General features: G+C 41.2%; 1 protein-coding gene across 1 annotated transcript in view; it reads right to left on the bottom strand.

Annotated features, from left to right (window-relative positions):
* EIF2AK4 (eukaryotic translation initiation factor 2 alpha kinase 4) overlaps positions 1 to 17947 on the bottom strand; it is a 63329-nt gene extending 45382 nt beyond the window's left edge. Inside the window, exons 1-6 of the mRNA XM_070756632.1 lie at positions 17565 to 17947; positions 12903 to 13018; positions 9566 to 9668; positions 2932 to 3105; positions 2334 to 2414; positions 323 to 471 (exon numbers count right to left, since the gene is read on the bottom strand). Coding sequence (XP_070612733.1) covers positions 323 to 471; positions 2334 to 2414; positions 2932 to 3105; positions 9566 to 9668; positions 12903 to 13018; positions 17565 to 17726 — 785 coding nt within the window. The 5' untranslated portion in view covers positions 17727 to 17947. The remainder of the gene's footprint in view (positions 1 to 322; positions 472 to 2333; positions 2415 to 2931; positions 3106 to 9565; positions 9669 to 12902; positions 13019 to 17564) is intronic.
* Positions 17948 to 24248: the final 6301 nt, after the last annotated feature.

Below are 24248 nucleotides of genomic sequence, written 5' to 3'. Positions count from 1 at the left end.
GGGGGGACTGAAAAATCAAAGTTTACTATGTTTATCTAACTTACCTACAGTAAGTGTAAAATTCAACATATGTAACGTTATAAGCCAATTTCTAAAATGTCTACGTCCCCTGATAGGCTGATGGCAAACAAGTATTCGTCCAGCCTTACAAATATTTTTGTAATTGTAATTATAATAATTGTAATTATTTTGCTTCTTTTGTTAATTTTCACACATTTGTATATCATTCAAAATGGCATGAGCATCTACAAAAACCAAAACTTTCATGAGTAAAAGCAATTTATTTCTTAAAATATCTTAACCCGTTGCGATAAATACATACTTTGAACGCCCCGTGGAATTTGCACGATACTTATTATTCCCTACATGGTCTGTTGCTCCAGTTGTTATGCTGGCAGTTGTTTTGTTCCCTGCAACATCCTGAACAGTAGAAGGATCCTGCTTTGTCAGAGCGGTGTTACCCAAGCGTTCCTGGAAGGATAGCAACGAAAGCAAATCACATTAGTGCACTAAAATCTTTTTAAGTAACGACTTTTCAAATAACTGGCTTGTGACCAGAATTGGGTCCAGGATTTTGGTTGTAAATCATTATGATCCTAAATTGAGGTACTCATATGAAAGGAAGTAATTTTGGTGTATGTTTTGCAGTGGTTATTAAGTGATCATTAAACTACTCCTTGCATCAGAATGAGTATTTTTTGCCAGAAACAAATTAAAATGCAAATTGCATTCACCTAACCACAGGATGCCCTGACCATTTGTAAAGCTGACCCATCCAATATGCAATCATGTGAGGGGTGGTGATGTGGTACAATCATTTACAATGGCTGAGAATGCTCCATAAATTAATTAATTAATCAATTAATTAATTAATTTATGGAGCATTCTCAGCCATTGTAAATTTAGTCCAATACATAATACACATTGAAGAGAAAGATATGTAATATTTTAAGTAAAGAAAAGAATAGAAGAAAAGATATAAAAGTATAGGTGAACATATTTGAAAGGAAGAAAAGATAAAGGAGATAAAGGAGAGACAATTGGACAGGGGACGGAAGGCATACTGGTGCACTTATGTACGCCCCTTACTGACCTCTAAGGAACCTGGAGAGGTCAATCGTGGATAGTCTAAGGGGAAAATGTTGGGGGTTAGGGGTTGACACTACTGAGTCAGGTAATGAGTTCCACGCTTCGACAACTCGGTTGCTGAAGTCATATTTTTTACAGTCAAGTTTGGAGCGGTTAATATTAAGTTTGAATCTGTTGCGTGCGCTTGTGTTGTTGCGATTGAAGCTGAAGTAGTCATTGACAGGTAGAACGTTGCAGCCTATGATCTTGTGGGCAATACTTAGATCGTGTTTTAGGCGACGTAGCTCTAAGCTTTCTAGACCTAGGATTGATAGTCTGCCTTCGTAGGGTATTCTGTTTCGAGTGGAGGAGTGAAGGGCTCTTCTGGTGAAGTATCTTTGGACATCTTCAAGGGTGTTTTTACCCAGCTACAGCTGTCATAACTTTGAACTGTGGTAAAACAATAAGCCAAGGACTATTGTAGATAGACTCCTGACTGCAGCTCCTTTGGATGGGTGGGAGGGTGTTAAATGGATGATAAGTGCTATCATAACTGAAAATTATTTTCCTTGCTAGGCAGGGGAGACAATGTAAGTTTGCAACCTGAGGCAACAGGCAGAGACATTTCTTTTATGCTCCTTTTGCATACAAAATCTCTATTGAGTCCAAGTGCAAATGTAAGCATCAGGGTAATCTGGGTCAAACATACTGTATTTGTAGCCATTAGGAAAGAGGAGGAGTTTGCATTGGTATAGCCCACCATTCTATGATTTGGTACCTATGAACCTATGCTAAGAATACCGCACCAACCTTCCCTTGCTATCTTCAATCCGTTTTATTCCTTTCTGCTTATTCCTGTACTGCCTTAAAGAGAGAGATGAACAGCAAATAAATATGAGAATTTAGATCAGTGTTTTTCAATTTTGGCCACTAAGATGTTTGGACTTTAATATACCCAGACATGCACAGCCAATTTATTCCTAAACACATCATGAGAGAAATTCCAATCTTAAACTTCTCTGGGAGAAGTTTTCAATTTGAGAAAACAAACTGCTTCAAAAAAAAACACCTTGTCAGGGTGTAAAGCAAATAAGAAGTCTGCCTCCAATCTTTCTAAAGAATACTGAAGTTTTTTTGTGGCCTGCAGTCTCCAAGTCTGGATCAAAGCGTTTTGAAGCAATTCATAAAGAATTTTGTGAAAGAAAATACTAGCTGATACACATATTTCCTTTTTTTTGTCAATACCGAAAATATTTTTGTAATACCTGTTTTGCTATTTCCTTCCTTTTTCTTTCTTCTCTTTTTTCTTCCTCCCTTCTCTGAATTTCATCAAGAATTTCACGTTGCTGAAATACATTCATTGATATTCCACAGAACAGTATCTTATTTTACTAAACAGGAATTTGGAAGATTAACACCAGATAAACAGCCAAGCAGAAAATAATACAGTAATCAAGGAATTACCAAGGAGGAAATCACACCCTCATCAACATTGGTAGGGCTTTGCTTACTATATAAACAGGAAGCAAACTTCACAGTCACTAGCATTAATGATGTTATCTAGCTAGATAAATAAAATATCTGCAAGCAAACAATCAAGCTCAGAGAGCACCAAGTATTTCATTGTTCAACTCTGAGCTACAATAATTTCTTCTATTAGAAAGACAGTCTGATTGATTGATTGATTGATTGATTGATTGATTTATACAGTTCTTCATCATTTTGAAGAGTAGTATAAATATATTAGTAATAATACTCATATAAATAAATAATTCCGACTGTAGGCATGGGCTTTTTTTTTCTCAGATGCACAAAAATGAAATGAATAAGATGGGAAGGATAGAAATACTACAATGTTCTCACCATCTGTTCTTCTTTTTTCTTCAGGTCTTGAATTCGTTGTTGTTCTTCCTTGGCTAGTCTTTCTTGTTCCTTTTGTTGATTCTTTAGCATTTCTTCATGGAAAGATTTTGAAGGGGGTTTATTGTAATCACTGAGAAATGACTGTACGTATTCTGCCAGCTCGAATATCATCACCTAGGAAGGAAAAATACAACTATTTAAATGCTTGCACTGATTGAATTTCTATATACAGGAGCACATCCTTCAATGAAACACAACTGATTTTGATTTTTTTTTCTTTTAAGCTAAATAACTAAACCACCATAAGACTCAACTAAACTTGACTTCAGAAGATACTGTCCCATCTGAACAACAAGTACAGTGTTCCCTCGATTTTCGCGGGGGATGCGTTCCGAGACTGCCTGCGAAAGTTGAATTTCCGCAAAGTAGAGATGCGGAAGTAAATACACTATTTTTGGCTATGAATAGTATCACAAACCTTCCCTTAACACTTTAAACCCCTAAACTGCAATTTCTCATTCCCTTAGCAACCATTTAGATTATTACTCACCATGTTTATTTATTAAAGTTTATGAAAAAAAATATTTATTAAAGACGGACGAAAGTTTGGCGATGACGTATGACGTCATCGGGCGGGAAAAACCATGGTATAGGGAAAAAACAGCGAAGTATTTTTTAATTAATATTTTTGAAAAACCGTGGGATAGCCGTTTCGCGAAGTTCGAACCCGCGAAAATCGAGGGACCACTGTACAGTGGTACCTCGAGATACGAGTTTAATTCGTTCCGGACCTGGGCTCTTAAGTCGAGCAGCTCTTATCTCGAACGACTTTTCCCCATAGGAATTAATGTAAATAATTTTAATTGGTTCCAGCCCTCAAAAAACTCACAAAGTTAGTCTAAATTATGCAGAAAGACATGTTTTTAATGAAGAAATGTACATGTACATATAAATGAATAATGAAGTTTCTTTCACTTAACTTGTAAACTTTCTTAAACTTTTAAATTTACATATGTTCAACTTCTCTGCCACCCAATCCTGTAGGACAGAGGTCCCCAACCCTTTTTGCACCAGGGACCGGCTTTAAGCGATCAAGAGAGGAATGGGTGAATGAATGGACGGAGGGTGGGAAGGAAGGAAGGAAAGAGGGAAGGGACAGGAACAGAGGAAGGAAGCAAGGAAACTTATGAAAGGGGAGAGTAAGAGAGGAATGAGTGAAGGGAGGGAGGGAGGGAAGAAGGTGGGAAGGAGAAAGAAAAGAAGAAATAGAGGAAGGGAAGGTAAAAGAGAGAAAGAAAAAGAGCAAGAAAGAAAGCTTCAAGCACCCCCCCGAGCCCCCCAGGCCGGCTGCAACCTTTTAAAACACGCGCGCCGCTTCGCAGCTGTCTCCTGAAGCCGAACGCGGAAGTTAGCGTTTGGCTTCAGGAGACAGCTCCTTGGCGCTTGTATCTCGAATTTGGGCTTGTAAGTAGAACAAAAATATCTCTCCCCTCCCAGCTCTTATCTCGAGTTGCTCTTAAGTAGAGCAGCTCTTATGTCGGGGTTCCACTGTATATGTTTTTCTATAGAATGCATATCTTGATGGTAAGGCATTAATACATCGTCTTTAAAAGTATTACAGTTCTAAATCCTACTAGTTAAAGCAGAATCAAAATAATTTCACAACAGTGATTCAGAAAGAAACTACTGTATATGCATATTAAAAAGTCATTAGCAATTTGAATTTGACACTATTCATATAACCTTAGGAACTGCATGTGGACACTATTAATATTATACTGTCTATACAATCATTTAAAGAAATTAATCATTTTAACACTTACATTTAACAATAATCCTAACAGTAGAAAAAATAACTGTATTGATCTGCGTCATTAATTTATCTATCCAGATGATGAAATATGATTGCCCATTCATATCCTTCTAAATATATCATTTCTGCTTTGAATAGAAAATCAAAATGTTCCAAGTTCAAAATTAATGCTTTTGTTTCTTTTGGCAGAAAAATATAATAGTCATAATTGCTGTAGATGTGAAGCCTTCATTTTTCTCAAACCTAAATTGCATTTGAAATTTTGGAAATTGACAACAGAACCTTGTTACATTTAATTGGCTGCAAAGGGGGGGAGGGGGAGATTAATCACTTCATTTATTCATGCTGATTTCTGATCTACATCCAAGTTGGTATAGTGGTTATGAAATCAAAGTGAGTTTGATCTTAGGTCCAAAGCCAGCTGGGTGACCTTGGGCCAATGATTCTCTTTCTCAACCCTACAAAAGACACAATGACAAAAGACATCCAAAATCTTGCCAAGAAAATTGAAGGGACTATGCCCAGGAATCAACATTGACTCAAAGATGGAATAGAATAGAGCTGGAAGGGACATTGGAGATCTTCTAGTCCAGCCTCCTGGTCAAGCAGGAGATGCAATACCATTTCAGATAAGTAGCTATCCAGTCTCTTTTTAAAAACCTCCAGCGATGAAACACCCACGATTTCTGGAGGCAAACTGCTTCACTGGTTAATTGTACTTAGTGTTAAAAAGTTTCTTCTTTCCAGATTGCTTGTCTCCTTGATTAGTTTCTATCCATTGTTTCTTGTCCTGTTCTCTGGTGCTTTGGAGAATTTAATCCCATCTTCTTTGTGATATCCCCTCAAATATTGGAATATTACTATCATGTTGCCCTAGGTCTTCTTTTTTTTCTAGACTAGCCAAACCCAAATCCTGCAAACGATCTTCATATGTTTTAGTCTCCAGACCTTTAATCACATAAACACACACATTTTTAGAAACATAGAAGATTGACCGCAGAAAAAGACCTCATGGTCCATCTAGTCTGCCCTTATACGATTTCCTGTATTTTATCTTAGGATGGATATATGTTTATCCCAGGCATCTTTAAATTCAGTTACTGTGGATTTACCAACCACATCTGCTGGAAGTTTGTTCCAAGGATCTACTACTAAAATAATATTTTCTCACGTTGCTTCTGATCTTTCCCCCAACTAACCTCAGTTTGTGCCCCCTCATTCTTGTGTTCACTTTCCTATTAAAAACACTTCCCTCCTGAACCTTATTGAAACTTATTTGCTCTATTTTATTGGACACGTTGTTACTGGAAAGTAATATATAATATGTAGCTCAACAATAGAACAAGGTTTTCCAGTTTGGGGAAACAGAAAGTATTCAGGTACTGTAGTTAGAAAAGTTTGTTCCACATTTTATAGCAACATTCTAGAATCCATTTGCACCTATGCATTGTCACTGGTTGAAGGAGGATAATAAATAATTATGCTGCATGTACTGCAAAACAAGATAAAGCAAATAAAAGGCAAATAAATTAAGTAGCAAATTAGTTCTAAACACATACTAACACAAGTAACACTGAAAAACAAGCATTTATGACAGAGATGACATGACTTGGTTACAATTAAATCTCACTAAGAGAGTAAAAGAGGGGCAAGCAGTGATGAAATTCAAAAATTTTTCCCTACTGGTTCTGCTTGGTGAGGGGTCATGTGACTGGGGGACATGGCCAATTTTTTCTTTTTACTTTTTAAAACATTTTTAACCGGTAGTTTAAAAATACTAAAAAAAATTTTTTTTAAAGTTCCAATGATCAGCTATGCTTAAGATCCTTGGAACCCTTTTTTAAAACCTTTGAAAGCATTTTATTACCTATTCGCCAGAACTGGTAGTAAAAAATGCTTTTAAAAAGTTTTTTAAAAAAGGTTTCGACAATTGTGCAGCACAGCTGATTGTCAGAGCTGATCGTCGGAACTTTTTAAACTTTTAAAACATTTTTACTACTTATTCGCCAGAACCAGTACCAAAAAATGCTTTTAAAAAGTAAAAAAAAGGTTCCAACAATCACACGACACGGCTGATTGTCATAGCTGATCATCAGAACCTTTTTTTTTTTACTTCTTAAAGCATTTTTTTTACTAGTGGTTTTGGCAAACCAATAGCATTTCACTCCAGGGGCAGATAACAATAGCACATAGTGGTAAGAGGCAGTCCATTCAGAAATCCTTAATTCTAAAGAGTTCTTTATCCTTAAAGATAATGATTGCCATCATCAACAACGTGATGTTTCAAGACAAACCTAATTTCTGGTGACTTCCCAGGTATATTTGTGTATTTTGGGAAACATTATTGATGTGATGCATTACTGCTTCTGGGATGTTTTCTGTTTTCAACTTTCCCTGTAACCTACAGCTTTTGTGGTATATGTGGGTGCCTGTGAACATGTTCCATTCAATCTACCTCACTGAGCTTACTAAAGGTAACTAGATATTACCATCTCTCTCAGCATTGGTGATGTACTACCAACTCTAACGAAACCCTGTTAATATTCTGTGAGAATTTTATAATACTTATTTATTTATTTATTTATTTATTAGATTTGTATGCCGCCCCTTTCCGTAGACTCGGGGCGGCTCACAACATAATAAAACAATTCATAACAAATCTAATAATTTACAATTTAAAAATTTAAAGTAGTTAAGAAAACCCCATTTTTAAGCAGACATACCTACAAACATACCATACATAAATTACATAGGCCCGGGGGAGATATCTCAATTCCCCCATGCCTGACGACAAAGGTGGGTTTTGAGGAGTTTACGAAAGGCAAGAAGGGTAGGGGCAGTTCTAATCTCTGGGGGAGCTGGTTCCAGAGAGTCGGGGCCGCCACAGAGAAGGCTCTTCCCCATGGGCCCACCGACATTGTTTAGTTGACGTGACCCGGAGAAGGCCGACTCTGTGGGACCTAATCGGTCGCTCGGATTCGTGCGGCAGAAGGCGGTCTCGGAGATATTCTGGTCCGATGCCATGAAGGGCTTTATAGGTCATAACCAACACTTTGAATTGTGACCGGAAATTGATCGGCAACTAATGCAGACTGCGGAGTGTTGGTGTAACATGGGCATTTTTGGGAAAGCCCATGACTGCTCTCGCAGCTGCATTCTGCACGATCTGAAGTTTCTGAACACTTTTCAAAGGTAGCCCCATGTAGAGAGCATTACAGTAGTCGAACCTCGAGGTGATGAGGGCGTGAGTGACTGTGAGCAATGAGTCCCGGTCCAAATAGGGCCGCAACTGGTGCACCAGGCGAACCTGGGCAAACGCCCCCCTCGCCACAGCTGAAAGATGGTTCTCTAATGTGAGCTGTGGATCGAGGAGGACGCCCAAGTTGCGGACCCTCTCTGAGGGGGTCAATAATTCCCCCCACCACCAGGGTGAAGGATGGACAGATGGGATTGTCCTTGGGAGGCAAAACCCACAGCCACTCCGTCTTATCTGGGTTGAGTTTGAGTCTGTTGACACCCATTCAGGCCCCAACAGCCTCCAGGCACCGGCACATCACTTCCACTGCTTCGTTGATTGGACATGGGGTGGAGATGTAAAGCTGGGTATCATCAGCGTACTGATGATACCTCACCCCATGCCCTTGGATGATCTCACCTAGCGGTTTCATGTAGATATTGATACAGTACTCATATAGCTATCCCTGCTAAATAATGAAAACTCAGAAAGTAATCAAAGAGATTTTTAAAATCGTCTTATCAAGCATGATAAAAAGTAATATCAGGATATACAGTATATAAAAAAGGAACCTGTAAATTAATAACTATAAAGCCCTTCCATAGATTGGTCCCAGAGGTTCAACAGATTCTCACCAGTTCTGGAGAACCAGTAGCGGAAATTTTGAGTAGTTTGGAGAACCGGAAAATACCACATTTGACTGGCCCCACCCCCATCTATTATCTGCCTTCCAAGTCCCAGCTGATCAGGAGGAAATGGGGATTTTGCAGTAGCCTTCCCCTGGAGTGAGGTGGGAATGGAGATTTTGCAGTATCCTTCCCCTACCATGCCCACCACGCTATAGCACGCCCACAGAACCAGCAGTAATAAAAAATTGGATTCCAACACTGGTTGGTCCCTATACTAACTTCATTCCCCAAGGCTGTTAAAACAGAACTTTTATTTAGGCTTTTTTCAACCTTAGAGCTGCTTTTTTACTACAATGGATTTGAAACCTGTGCTTTTCTATTTTTATCTTTATTTAATTTCATGGATTTTCATTTCGTTACGGTTTTGTTTTTATTGCCTTAGTATTGCAATAGTATTTTCTTTGTATTTTCAATGATTACACTGAAAGTTTTATTATTATGGCAGTAAGGAAGTGCAATAAATAAATCAGTAAACAAAAATAAAATACACAGCACAGCACAGCAAGAAGGCACACATGTGGTAATGATTTACAGAAAAAAATGGAAAGGCTGATGGTGACAGTATTTCATAAGTAACTATTAGAAGCAAAACTGATCTCTTTTATCAAGCAAAACATCTTTACGGAGTAAAGATAAAAGTGTTAGCACATATGGTATGAAGGACCACCAGTGCATAATCTGCAACATACCGGTATATAAAGAATGCTTCTGGTATAAACTTTTCAGCTAATAGAAATTAGTGGGGGGAAATCTATTTTGCTCAAAATTGATAGTCATAGTCACAAAACATACATGTGCATGTGCATATGCAACACAGAATTTGCCATATTCATTTAAAACCTCAAATATTATACAAACAATGTCACTCAACCTCTAGAGTAAAATGTACATGCTTACCTCTCCACATCGCTCTTTTGCTAATACTTCTAGTTTAGATTTTAACAAGTTTATATTTTCATTTGATAAGCCTTTCACATTTTTAAGTTCTATTTCTGGAACACTAGAGGGAAGAAAAAGATACAGGAGAGTTACAAGAAGTTACCCAAGATTACCCAAGTACCCAATTTACAAGGAGTTACCCAAGATTACCCAAGTACATACTATTATTTCCAAAAAATCATGAAAACATGTTATTGACCTGTTTAAAAGACTAGACCACCTTTTATAGCATGGTCCTTACCTAAACACAATAGAACATAATTGTACTAAAAGATTATAAAAATGCATTACACATTTCAAAGGAACCAATTAATTTAAGCATCTATTAAATAATATAAAATATTTAAAAATAATTTTAAATCAAAGAAGTCTAGATTAAATAGTCTCCTTTTTGTCAAAATTTTTTATTTTTTTTCTCCACTTCAAATCCATACAAATGTCATATATCTTACATACATCTCAAAGACACACATAATTACATTTTTCTTAACTGGCCTCTTTTATATTCACATCAATGCCCCTATCTTGTTAATATATTATCAGTCTGTATTCATGTTTCTCTTTCTCACTGACATAGAAGAACCATGGTAAGGTCAGCCATTTCTTAAGTCCTAAAAATATCAAGCAACACTGAGCAAACAGAGTTGCTGAGTTTTACCAGTAAATATTATAAAAGTTGCCTCATGGGTTTTTTTAATCCAAAAGTCCCAGGCAGAATCATATAAACACATAAGTTTTTACAGGCAAATTGACTCACAAATGTTAAGTTCTGAAAGCCATTCCAGCATCTACCTATAGTACTACAAAAACTCTCCTATTTCTCTATTTGTAACTTTCAACTGGGGGAAATGGTGTATCATATGGCAGCAATTTGAATTAAAGTTATCTCAAATAGGCTAACTTTAAAAATGCACCCAGAATCCAGGACCTTTTACTCCTATAACTGAAATTTCAAGGACCTTTACATCAGTTGCATTCTCAAATTTGTGCCTGTTGAGACATTGTCAGCTAGCTGCAATCATGTGACTCTGATTTTAAACTATACTTTCTAGAAAATTGTAGGTTGTGTGATATAAGGAGAAATGTATCCCTATCTTCTTGTCCATTTCAATTGACTGCTTTGGAATCAGGCCAGAATCTGAAATCTGTTAACGGATCATTTGGATGCCTGCTGGCGAGTAGGGCTTGCTGAGGTGCACAGGTGGTTAATGTATGAAGTTTGTTCCTTCTGAAAGGGAGATGATCCCTGGGGACATACCAGGATGGAGACTGGGGGTACAGTTTTCCTCACAGCCTGTGACTCCCTTTATTCCCTTCCTCCCCCAAAAAGTGGCAGGCAGTTCTGTGGGATCAGTCAAGTAGGAGGAGATAGCTTCACAGGGGCTCTAGTGAGGATTGTGAGGTGAGGGGAAACAGTGCCAGATTGTATTATATGTGGAAAGAAATATAATCCAAGATTAGTTTTTAATTAAATCTGGAAATGTAACAATAAAAGTGATACATATAAATATTAGAAGCTTCAAGCATATAAATGGGATTATATCATTCTGGAGATCACTAGTTTATGAATAATTGGTGCGAAAGCACCTTCTCTGATTTGGGTTGTAGACATACCATCTTAACTTGATAAAAGGTACTTTGAGCTCCTGGTATTGATATACATTGTATGCATGCAACAAAAGGAATTTGTAGAAAACATCTGGTTTGTCTAAGTGTTTTGGATTCAAGCCCATCGAGGCCCTACCTATATGAACAATGAGCAAGGGCAGTAAGAAATGTAGTTCAGCATTCAACACCATAATACAACACCATTCGACATCATCACCTTCTAAATCAACTAGTGGTACCTGAACACATTTGTAAGTGGATCATAAGCTTCATAACGGACAGGAAACAGCAGGTGAAGCTAAGCAGAATCACATCAGATACCTGTACAATTAGCACAGCTCCCCCACCCCCCCAAGGCTGTGTAGTCTTACCAATTCTCTTCTCTCTATATATCAATGATTGCATCTCAAACGATTCATCTGTTAAACTACTAAAGTTCTGCACATGATACAACAGTGATCAGACTCATTCCAGACAATGATGAAACTGCATACAGAGAGGATGTTGAACAACTAGCCTGGCCTGGAACAATCTAGAACTGAACACACTCAAAACCATAGAAATGTTGGTAGGCTTTAGGAGAAACATTCCCATCCTACCACTTCTTACAATACTAGACAATACAGCATCAACAGTAGAGACCTTCAAATTTCTAGGTTCTATCATATCTCAAGACATAAAATGGTCACCTAACATAAAAAATGTCATCAAAAAAGCACAACAAAGAATGTTCTTTCTGCACCAACTCAGGAAACTCAAACTGCCCAAGGAGCTGCTGATATAGTTCTACAGATGAATCACTGAGTCTGTCATCTGCACTTCTATTACTATCTGGTTTGGTTCTGCAACCCAACAAAACCAACACAGAATTCAGAGGATAATCAGAACTGCAGAAAAAAACAATTGCTGCCAACCTGCCTTCCATTGAGGACCTGTATACTGCAGGAGGCAAAAAGAGGGCTGTGAAAATATTTGTTGACCCCTCGCATCCTGGATATAAGCTGTTTCACCTCCTACCCTCAAAACGTCGCTATAGAGCACCACCCACCAAGACAATTTGACACAAGAATATTTTGTCCCAAACGCCATCACTCTGTGAAACAAATAATTCCCTTAACACAGTCAAACTATTTACTAAGTCTGCACTACTATTACTACTAGTTTTTTCTCATCATTCCTATCACCCACCTCCTCGCACTTATGACTGAATGACTGTAATTTATTGCTTGTATCCTTAAGATTTTTATTGTTTCCCGATTGCTTATTTGACCCTATGACAATAATTAAGTGTTATACCTGATGATTCTTGACAAATGTATATTTTCTTTTATGTACACTGTGAGCATATGCACCAAAGGCAAATTCCTTGTGTCTTCAGTCACACTTGGCCAATAAAGAATTCTATTCTATTCTAAGAAACTTATTCCAAATTATCTGTGAAGAAACAGAACATTTGCCCCAATCCAGTCTGCTTCCTATCACAATGCATGCTTCCTCAATTAAATATTCTCTTTCTTTCTTTCTTTCTTTCTTTCTTTCTTTCTTTCTTTCTTTCTTTCTTTCTTTCTTTCTTTCTTTCTTTCTTTCATATCCATTGTGTTATGTCCAAAATTTTCAGGAAAAAATGCTTTCTTTTTTAATATTAGAAAAAGTATAAAATTGATTTTTTTTTAAAAAAATTACTCACATATCAGGATAGGTTTGGGGACACTTGACCCATAAATCAACTTTGGCGTAGACTTCATGATCACCAGTTAATCCCTGAGGTCTCAGGACCAGATTGATTTCAGGAGACTCCCGTATCTACAACATTAAAAAAAAAATTCTGAATGTGCTCAACAAACCCTCAAAAACTTTCTATCTGAAAGTTGCTAGTTACTCATTCAAAGTTTTTATTCTTCTGGTAAGTGGAATTTGTTCTCAAGAGAAATTACAAATTAAATATGTGAAAGAGCTTTTAATAAGGAGAGAATGTACAAAGTGTCATATATAAATGTCTTGGGGAAAACCAGAGTCTTTGGGGAAGTAATAACCTTGCTAATTATGTTTAAGTAAAACATAATTACTTATTGAAAGTAAGTTGTTGATGGTTTTAACATTCATAGCACATTCACAAAACAGCAGCAACACTTGGGAAAAGAAAAAAATATTCCCTTTCATACTTTTTATCCTAATTGCTCATTTTGATAAACAGTCACATTAAGAAATCATTTGATACTCATGTGTCTCAAACCAAATTCAAGAAGGAAAAGAAGGAAAAATGAAATAAGGCACACTAGAATAAAATAGTTGGGGATATTCTTAGTCTCCCATTATATTTCTTTATGTTTAGCCCTAGGCCATGTAAAACCTAAAGTTAATTAATCTCAAGTAATTAATATCAGAGAGGAAAGGAAAAAATGGTGGATTTAATTATTTGTTTGGTGAAGATCATTGGCTGGACATTGTCATATCATTATTGACAGCTGATTTGTTAAAAAAAAACTTCTGCCAAATATTTTGCAAAACTTTTAAAGCAATACCTATGAGGACATTACCCACAATTTCTTATGCAATTTTTTATATTCGGAAAGTTAAGCTGTGGTTGTAATATTTTTATACCTGTGATTGCCAGAGCATAAAATATATTCTCATCCCTTTATCTTAAATTAATTGATCCATGGAGATGACATACTTATTTCATTAACATGTATTTTTTTCAGGGAGGTTCACATTATACTGTAATGGGAAGGTATCATCTAGTTTTATCCCCTTAAAAAGTAGGCTGGCTAAAGAGTTAAATGGGGTTTTGAGTTTAACCTACAAAACTATGAGTTTTCTCTGATTTTCAGCGAAGAATATGAAAGGGTAAAGTAAGCAAATAAGTAAGTACTGTAAGTAGCAGGTTTATTTATTTATTTATTATTTGGATTTGTATGCCACCCCTCTCCGAAGACTCGGGGCGGCTCACAACAAGTGAAAAACAATCCAATACAATCCAATTAATTAAAATATTATAAGTTTAAGAAAATCCCCAATACTAACATACACACATACAGGCATACCATATATAACTTCAACGTGCCCAGGGGGAGATGTTTAGTTTCCCCATGCCTGACGGCAAAGGTGGGTTTTGAGGAGTTTACGGAAGGCAGGAAGAGTAGGGGCAGTTCTGATCTCCGGGGGGAGTTGGTTCCAGAGGGCCGGTGCCGCCACAGAGAAGGCTCTCCCCCTGGGGCCCGCCAACCGGCATTGTTTAGTTGACGGGACCCGGAGGAGGCCCACTCTGTGGGACCGAATCGGTCGCTGGGATTCGTGCGGCAGAAGGCGGTCTCGGAGATATTCTGGTCCAGTGCCATGAAGGGCTTTAAAGGTCATAACCAACACTTTGAATTGTGACCGGAAACTGATCAGCAGCCAATGCAGACTGCGGAGTGATGGTGAAACATGGGCATACCTGGGTAAGCCCATGACTGCTCTCGCAGCTGCATTCTGCACGATCTGAAGTTTCCGAACACTTTTCAAAGGTAGCCCCATGTAGAGAGCATTACAGTAGTCGAACCTCGAGGTGATGAGGGCATGAGTGACTGTGAGTAATGAGTCCCGGTCCAGATAGGGCCGCAACTGGTGCACCAGGCGAACCTGGGCAAACGCCCCCCTCGCCACAGCCGAAAGGTGGTTCTCTAATGTCAGCTGTGGATCGAGGAGGACGCCCAAGTTGCGGACCCTCTCTGAGGGGGTCAATGATTCCCCCCCCAGGGTAATGGACGGACAGATGGGATTGTCCTTGGGAGGCAAAACCCACAGCCACTCCGTCTTATCCGGGTTGAGTTTGAGTCTGTTGACACCCACCCAGGCCCCAACAGCCTCCAGGCACCGGCACATCACTTCCACCGCTTCGTTGACTGGGCATGGGGTGGAGATGTAAAGCTGGGTATCATCGGCATATTGATGATACCTCACCCCATGTCCTTGGATGATCTCACCCAGCGGTTTCATGTAGATGTTAAATAGCAAGGGGGAGAGGACCGACCCCTGGGGTACTCCACAAGGGAGAGACCTCGGAGTCGACCTCTGACCCCCCACTAACACCGACTGCGACCGGCCAGAGAGGTAGGAGGAGAACCACTGAAGCACAGTGCCTCCCACCCCCAACCCCTCCAACCGGTGCAGAAGGATACCATGGTCGATGGTATCGAAAGCCGCTGAGAGATCGAGGAGCACCAGGACAGAGGATAAACCCCTGTCCCGGGCCCGCCAGAGATCATCCATCAACGCGACCAAAGCGGTTTCCGTGCTGTAACGGGGCCTGAAGCCCGACTGCTGGGGACCTAGATAATCGGCTTCTTTCAAGGACCGCTGGAGCTGGAGTGCCACCACCTTCTCGACAACCTTCCCCTTGAAGGGAAGGTTGGAGACTGGACGATAGTTGTTAAGTACTGCTGGGTCCAGGGAAGGCTTCTTGAGGAGGGGGCGCACAAGCGCTTCTTTATAGAGTGATGGAAAAACTCCCCTCCCCAAGGAAGCATTGGTAATCTCCTGGGCCCAGCTCCGTGTCACCTCCCTGCTGGCCGAGACCAACCAGGAGGGACACGGATCCAGTAAACAGGTGGCGGAACTCACAGCTCCAATGGCCTTGTCCACTTCATCAGGTGTCACCAGATCAAACTCTTCCCAGACAGGTGGACAAGTACGTGCCCCAGTCACCTCGACTGACTCGTTGTCAGTCGACTCTGTTTTACAATTGGAGTCGAGGTCGGCCCGGATCTGAGCGACTTTATCAGCGAAAAACGTGTTAAACTCCTCGGCACTACTCTGCAAGGGCTCCCCAACTCCCCCCTGGTTAAGAAGGGAGCGGGTCACCCTAAACAGAGCGGCCGGGCGGGATTCCGCTGATGCAATCAAGGCGGCATGGTACGCGCATCTTGCCGCCTTGAGCGCCACTTTGTAAGTCTTAATAAAAGCTCTTACAAGTGTTCGATCAGATTCAGACCTACTCTTCCTCCATCGCTTCTCTAGACGTCTCTTTTGGCGTTTCAACTCCCGGAGCTCCTCGTTGAACCATGGAGCTCTACGGGGTCTAGCGCCACGGAGAGGTCGCAAAGGCGCAATCCGGTCGAGAGCCTCTGCAGCAGCCGTATTCCAGGCCTCCGCAAGAGACTCTGCCGAACTATGGATGAGTGCCTCTGGAATAACCCCAAGCGCCGTCTGGAAACCCTCTGGATCCATTAGGCGTCTGGGGCGGAACATCTTCATTGGTTCCGCCTCCCTGCGGGGAAGGATTGGAGCCAGGAAGGTTGGGTGTACATGTTCAGTCTTTTAATTGTTAGTACTTGCAACAGTAGGACTTGTTATTAACAGTTAATAACACATGTGTATATGATGAACATATATTTTTAGAAATCCACAGAAATATACAATTGAGAAATTCTACAGTGCAGGATCTATTTATCATTTTATCTCTGGTTGTGAATGAATCCTGACTGAATTCCCAGGGATTCCATTTTATTTTATCTTTAAAAAATTACACATTGCACTTTAATTAGTTTATCTCAGTAATGTTTCTAACAGTAGGAAGAATATTATTGTCAACTCAAGCCATTAAAACAGTAAAATTATACTGAAGACTTAAGTGAGGTCCAGAAAACCCCACTTTTGTTTGGCATTAATTGCATTTTAGTAATTCTTACCTTACAAATATCTATTAAGTTGTCTCCATTAAAATTAACTTGTGTATGTATCTGAACATAAACATAGGTGCATAACTTGAAATTACTGAAACATAGTGCACCATGCTATTAACTTTTAGGTAGCAAATCCTGTTGTAATTTACTTCCATCTAATTGACATGTAGCCAGTGCAAGTGCTAGATGGGTTGGTAGCAAACTATGAAAGCTACCTGGTTAAATAGATCCCTGTTACAGATTCACAAGGAGGAGGCATAGCTGCCATAGGATTCAAATTCCATAATACTTCATGGGATGGCTGTTTCATTTTTTAAAAAATAAGCATCCTGCTTATTTTATGGGTGTGGAGGTGAAAGGTGAAGGTCGTTAATATCCCTTCAAATATTAAATAATTTCAAGCAGACAATCTTGGGAAACATTGCGTACATCAATAAATCTACATCTACACAAGCTTCTGTCTGGATCTTCAATTTGAAAACGCCGGACATCTTCTGAACCAGTGTTTCCCAACCTTGGCTACTTGAAGATATTTGGACTTCAACTCCCAAAATTCCCCAGCCAGCATTCGCTGGCTGGGGAATTCTGGGAGCTGCAGTCCAAATATCTTCAAGTTGCCAAGGTTGGGAAACACTGTTCTGAACAATTCCGACAAACAGAAAACCCGGACAGTCTTTTCGCATTACCTTCCACGGCCGGCCAAGGCGCAGGTCTTGAAAGTCCCGCCCGTAGATGGACTCCAGCACCTGCAGCTCGTTCTCTTGGCGAAGCTGGTAACTCTCCGGTTGCTCCGCGGTCACTTCGGCCGCCTCGGCTCGCGTTTGCAAGCCCCCGTTCAAATGGGCCATCTCAGCGCCAGCTATTAAAAGGCCGGGGGGGGTAAAAGGCCTGGCCCTTGCCTACGGTAGTTGCCACGGCGGTGGGCGGGACCGCGCCGCTCTTCCGCCTTGCTTGCAGGCCCCTCCGAAGGCCGGTGCTGCCCCTTGCGACGGCGGGGAAGCAGGAACGCAGAGTGGAGTTGGCGCTGCTTTGCGGATGAAGCTGCGTTCGTGGCTTTCCAAGACGTCCCTCCCAGTGGTTCTTTGTGTATATATAGGAGGGGAGGGACGTCTTGGGTTTTATATGGATGGATGGATGCAAGTATGTATGTATGTAGTATGTGTATCTATCTATCTATCTATCTATCTATCTATCTATCTATCTATCTATCTATCTATCTATCTATCTATCTATCTATCTACAGTGTCTGCCTGTCTATCTATCATCTATCTATCTACCTACCTCCCTACCTACTACAGGGGTCTCCAACCTTGGCAATTTGGTCTTCAGGCCTTAAAGTTGCCAAGGTTGGAGACCCCTGATCTACAGTATCTATCTATCTATCTATCTATCTATCTATCTATCTATCTATCTATCTATCTATCTATCTATCTATCTATCTATCTATCTATCTATCATCTATCTATCCAAGTATCCTGCCTTATTCTACTTCAACAAAAGTCCAAAATGTACCCTTATCTTTAAATACAGCAACTGCTGCCAGTGTTCCCTCTAATTTTTTTGGTGGGTGGGCGGAAAAGTATAGTGTCTGAGCGGCAGTCCCTTCGGGACTGGGCGGCACAGAAATATTAGATAGATAGATAGATAGATAGATAGATAGATAGATAGATAGATAGATAGATAGATAGATAGACAGACAGACAGACAGACAGACAGACAGACAGACAGACAGACAGACAGACAGACAGACAGACAGACAGACAAATAAATAACCCACCCTGTTTTGCCTCAGAGAATTTCAAAATAAAATACTGTACTGTGTGTCTATAACAGTGAGCTCATAATAGGGCAACTCTATCAATATCAAAATGCCACTTAAATAGTTGAGCTAGTTTCAAACTAGATTTTGATTTTCTTTCTCTCTTCCTTACTCCCATTCTTTTTCTTTTTCTTTTCCTTCCTCTCTTTTTTCTATCTGTTTCTCTCTCTTCCTCTCTCTCTCCTTCCCTCTCACTCTTTCCCTCTCGGCTTCTGGGCAGGTTTGGAAAACTCTGAGTTGATGATGATTTTTAAGTGAGCGATTGCTCACTGCTCAGCTTAGAGGGAACTATGACTGCTGCCTATTCTTTAAATACAGCAACCTTTTCTCCTTAAAGTGATTCAGAAAATGAAAGACTGAAACAGCAATCCTAGCAATAGCATTTTGATTTATGTGCTGCTCCATAATGCTCTTCAGAACTACAGAAATGGGGTTTTGGTGTTTATAGAATTCTTTATTGGTCAAGGGTGATTGGCAACACAAGGAATTTCTCTTTGGTGCATATGCTATTAGTCAGTGATGGGCTACCAAATTTTTTACTCCCACACTGTGGGCATGGCTTATGCACTTTATTTATTTATTTATTTTGTCCAATACACAATAATACACAATGAAGGTGATAGATGATATAGTAGAGAAGATATAGGAGATATAGGAGAGACTATAGGACAGGGGATGGAAGGCACTCTAGTGCGCTTATGTACGCCCATTATCTTTGTTTTAACATCTTTCAGTTGCAAATTGGGTGCTCTGGGGCGGAGCTCCATTTTCGCTACCTTACTGTGTTCCCCCTCTCCAGGCAGTAGCCCACCCCTAATTATCTACTATATAAAGTGTATGTACACAGATGCACGCACAGCTCTTTTAAAATTATACACATTCAATCTCATTTACTGCGATAGGAAAAACATACCCAGAGCCCAGAAGGGAAAAAAAGAAAAAAGAAAACCAAACTTTTACTACAGGTACCTGACCAAAATTTTGCTACTGGTACTGCGTACCTGACCATACCCATAGAAGCCCATCACTGCTCTCAGTGTACATAAAAGAAAAGATACATTTGTCAAGAATCATGAGGTACAACACTTAATGATTGTCATAGGCAGTGATGGGCCTCAGCCTAAACAGTGGGGCACGCAGTTCCGGTGGTGGCCATGTAGTGTGTAGCCTAGCTTTGGTGGCAATGCTGAGTGTGCATGCACCACCGGTGCTTCCGCAGACCTACGCCTGTCCTGCCCCACCACGAGCGCTGCCTTCCCCCGCCGTTCGCCCCTTGCTCACCTCTCGCACTGGCTCCCCCTACCGCCCGCGCTGCTGCCGTTCACCCCAAGAGCGAGAGGCAAGTGAGGCAAACAGTGGCAAGTGGGGTGAGGGAGCAAATGGCGTCGGGCAGCGGCAAGTGGGCACTTACTTGTTTGCCCATTTCCGGGTTTTTCGCTTCTGCGCATGCGCAGAAGCGAAAAAACCCAGAAATCATGCACGCGTGTGTGGAACTTGTGGGGGGAAGCAGGAGCACACTCCTGGCCCATTCTAGTAGGGCTGGGAATGGTAGCCCACTCCTGGTCATAGGGATCAAATAAGCAATCAGGAAACAATAAAAATCTTAAGGATACAAGCAACAAGTTACAGTCATACAGTCATAAGTGGGAGGAGATAGGTAATAGAAATGATGAGAAAAAACTAGTAGTAATAGTAGTGCAGACTTGGTAAATACTTTGACAGTGTTGAAGGGATTATTTATTTAGCAGAGTGATGGTGTTCGGGGGGGAAACTGTTCTTGTGTCTAGTTGTCTTGGTGTGCAGTGCTCTATAGCGACGTTTTGAGGGTAGGGTCAAAAACTGGGTGTGTCTTATACACCGAATGTAGCCCTGATCCTTTGGAGGTTTTTGGCCTCCACACATCACATCCTTGGGCGATTCCAGGCGGCAGGGATCTTCACTTCCAGTCACAGCCAGGGGGAGGTGGGGACTCAGTTGGCGAAGTGAGCACTGTGCGAGGAAGCACAAGGAAAGATGGCTCGCCACTCAGCCTGAGGAGGAAAGTGTTTTCAGACGGCAGCACCGTGATCCCCTCCCCAATTCCAAAAACGGAGCATGCAGAGACCAAAAAAGCTGTATCGACCGAGTTGATGGGGACAAGTCCTAATCCTATTAAATATCCCAAATTAAAACAAACATTCAAAATTTAAAACCCGATATAAAACAAACATACAACCATCCATCATTTATATTACTGGCCAGAGCAATATAACATTGCTCAATGGTGTTGGTTATTATCACCTATAAAGCCCTACATGGCTTAGGGCCAGACCACTTACAGAACCGTCTTCTCTGCTCTAGCCAGTGCTGCCGCCCAAAAACTCTTTCCTCGATTCAAAAGATGGAGCATGCTACCAGAGCTGCCCGTCGCCCAAAATGTGATGCTCTTTTTTAGTCTTACACGCTCCGGTTTTTTGGGATTGGGGGGGGGATCATGGCACTTGTACCTGAAAACGCTTTCCTCCCCAATTTCAAATACAGGGGTGTCCAACTGTGTGGAAAGAGAAGATTGTTGTTCCTACTGAATCACTACAAGCGGCTAGAATGGGAAGGTGGCAGAAGGTGCTTTCCCCCACCTTCGTGTGGTGTGCAAACTGGGGGGGGGGGGAGGACCGCCTCTTAGCAGATTCACTGGCACCAGATTCAAATTGAGCAAATAGCACTGGTAGGTTGTTTTTGGCAATGTGGTATCTTTAAAAGCTACGCGGGAATCTCAAAACCCCAAACCGTGAGTTGTCACTTCATCTCGCCATGCTAGGGGAAATGAGGGGAGAGGAGAGATTTATCTGTTTAACTTATACCATATGGACTGCACGTGCTCTCCATTAATCTATCAGAAAAGGAGTACTGTAGCCCAGACATTATATAGGCAACAGGCTGCAATCAAGCCTTATGGAACAACTCCTTTTTGGGGAAATTCACAAATGACACAAGATCCACAGAGATTCACAATTCTTCCGTCTGATTCCTCAAATCAGGTTTCTTGAGACCTTGATTTGGATATTTTTATTTATTGATTTTGTGATTTTATTTATTGATTTTGTGAGGCAAAAAAAGAGCATCGCATTTCAGGCAGGGGGTATTCCAGCTGGTGCTGCAGCCTGAAAACACTTTCCTCTCCGATTCCAAAAATGGAACGTGTGGAGATCAAAAAAGAGCATTGCGTTTCAGGTGGCGGGCAGCGCCACTTGCATGCCCTGTGTCTTTTCCAAAAATGGGGTGTGCATTCGCCACTGCCCATCACCCAAAACACGATGCTTTCTTGATCTCTGCATGCTCCGTTTTTGAAATGAGCAGGAAAGTGATTGACCTGAGAGCACACATCACCACCAAAACCAATAAATAAAAATCTCCAAATCAAGGTCTCAAGAAACCCGATTTGAGGAATTAGGCAGGAGAATCATGAATCTCTCGTGAGTCTTGTGTCTCCCACCCCACCCACTCCAGTTAAATGCCCAGAATTGTTTTTTTCTTGTTTTCCTCCAGTGTTATACTCTGAAAAATACAGTATTTTCTGCAGTTATATATAGAACCTGGTGGTTCTATACATAATTGTATAGAATTATTATACAATTATGTATAGTACATAAGTACTATAAGTATAGTACTATACAATTATTTGTATTAATTGGCTATGCTACTATATTAGGTGAATATTTGGCCAGTATTCAATGAATGCAATGCAAGCTCATCCATGCAAGTTAGCATCTTTATTAAAAGACTATCTTGTTGCCCAAATCCCACCAACTCAAAAGGTTCACTCAGTATACTGAGACTTTCCAAATGCCACAGAGAAGCTTCTTCCCCTGGGTCCTGCCAGACGACATTGTTTTATCGACGGAACCTGGAGAAGGCCAACTCTGTGGGACCTAATCAGTCACTGGGATTCATGCAGCAGAAGGTGGTCCTGAAGGTATTCTGGTCCGATGCCATGTAGGGCTTTATAAAAGTTCTTTGTCAATTAAAACTTCAGCAGGTTAAACTTTCATCTCCTGTAATACTTATCTATTGGACTTGTATGCGGCCCCTCTCCATGGACTCAGGGCGACTCACAACACCTCAATAAAAAACAATATACAATAACACATCTAAATCCAATTAATTTAAAACCATTCTAAGAAGGCTAAAAAAACCATTCATTCAAGTTTAAACCACAAACATACCACACATTCATTGGCCAGAGGCTGTGATCTAGTGACACCAAGCCTGGCAGCATAAATACGTTTTCAGATTCTTGCGGAAGGCGAGTAGGGTGGGGGCAGTATGAATCTTTGGGGGGAGCTGATTCCAGAGGGCCGCCCCCCCCCCACAGAGAAGGCTCTTCCTCTAGGCCCTGCCAAACGACATTGCCTAGCTGATGGGACCTGGAGAAGGCGTACTCTATGGGACCTAACCAGACGCTGGGATTCATAAGCAGGAGGCGGTCCCACAGGTAATCTGGTCCGATGCCATGTAGGGCTTTATAGGTCATAACCGACACATATGCATAAATCAGTGTTTCCCAACCTTGGTAACTTGGAGATATCTGGACTTCAGCTGGGGAATTCCCCAGCTGGGGAATTCTGGGAGTTGAAGTCCAAATACCTTCAAATTGCCAAGGTTGGGAAACAATGGCATAAATACAGGCACTTTCTGCAGCGCCAATAGTGTTCCACCTCCCCAACGTGATTTTGTACCCAGCCCTTAAAAATTGATAGTTCCAAAAGGCAAAATGGCTGCAACTTCCCAATGTTTCTTTTTAAAAAAAATCAGAGCACACCCCGCTGAGGGTCACGTGTCAGGTGATTCGTGTTTTCTTTTCTTTCCATAAAAACAGCCTGTGGTTAACGCGGGAGGTGAACGATGTGGTGCCTCAAAAACCCTTTTAACGGTGGCGGGTGCCCAATTTGTCAAGCGAGAGGCAGAAAGGCGTCGAGCTCTTCAAATGCGGTTGCCCGTAGCACAATCGGGCTTGATTGAAAAAGCCGCGCTGAGGCGAAAAAAAGGAAAGGGAAGGAAGACAGATGTGTGAGCTTCGGTCCCGAGCTTCGCCGTGCCAGAAAGAACCTCCCCACCCCCCAAAAAGCATTGTCAATTGTCCCACTTGAAGGCACGCCGGTTGCGCGCACTAGAGGGAAAACGAGCAGATGGCTGGGCTTCGTTTGCGCTTTTGGCGGTGCAAGCGCGCCGAAAGGGGACGGGTGCGCAGTGGCATTGAAACGAGGTGGGGGGGGGGGAAGAAATATGGGACAACGGAGCGCCAGATGCAGTCAGCTTTCCCCCCGCCCCCTCTCCCGTTATTTTGCCACGATGTGTGTGTGTCCCTCTTTGGAGAGATGCAGATCTTGAAACGTCAGACGGCCTCTCCAAGGTCCACTCCAGACAAACACAATGGGAAACACAATGGGAAAACGGCGGCGCTTAGGAAAGCGGGGTGTTAATTGCACGCTCTGTGCGGCGAAAGAGCGCTGGCTTCGCGCGGAGGGGACTACCGAGTAAAGAGGGGAGGCGAGGAGGACCACCCCACCCCGCC

The sequence above is a fragment of the Erythrolamprus reginae genome, chromosome 1 (assembly GCF_031021105.1).
Source record: "Erythrolamprus reginae isolate rEryReg1 chromosome 1, rEryReg1.hap1, whole genome shotgun sequence".
Classification (NCBI taxonomy): domain Eukaryota; kingdom Metazoa; phylum Chordata; class Lepidosauria; order Squamata; family Dipsadidae; genus Erythrolamprus; species Erythrolamprus reginae.
Note: the sequence above shows the minus strand (reverse complement) of the source record. Positions and strands in the feature narration are given on the sequence as shown.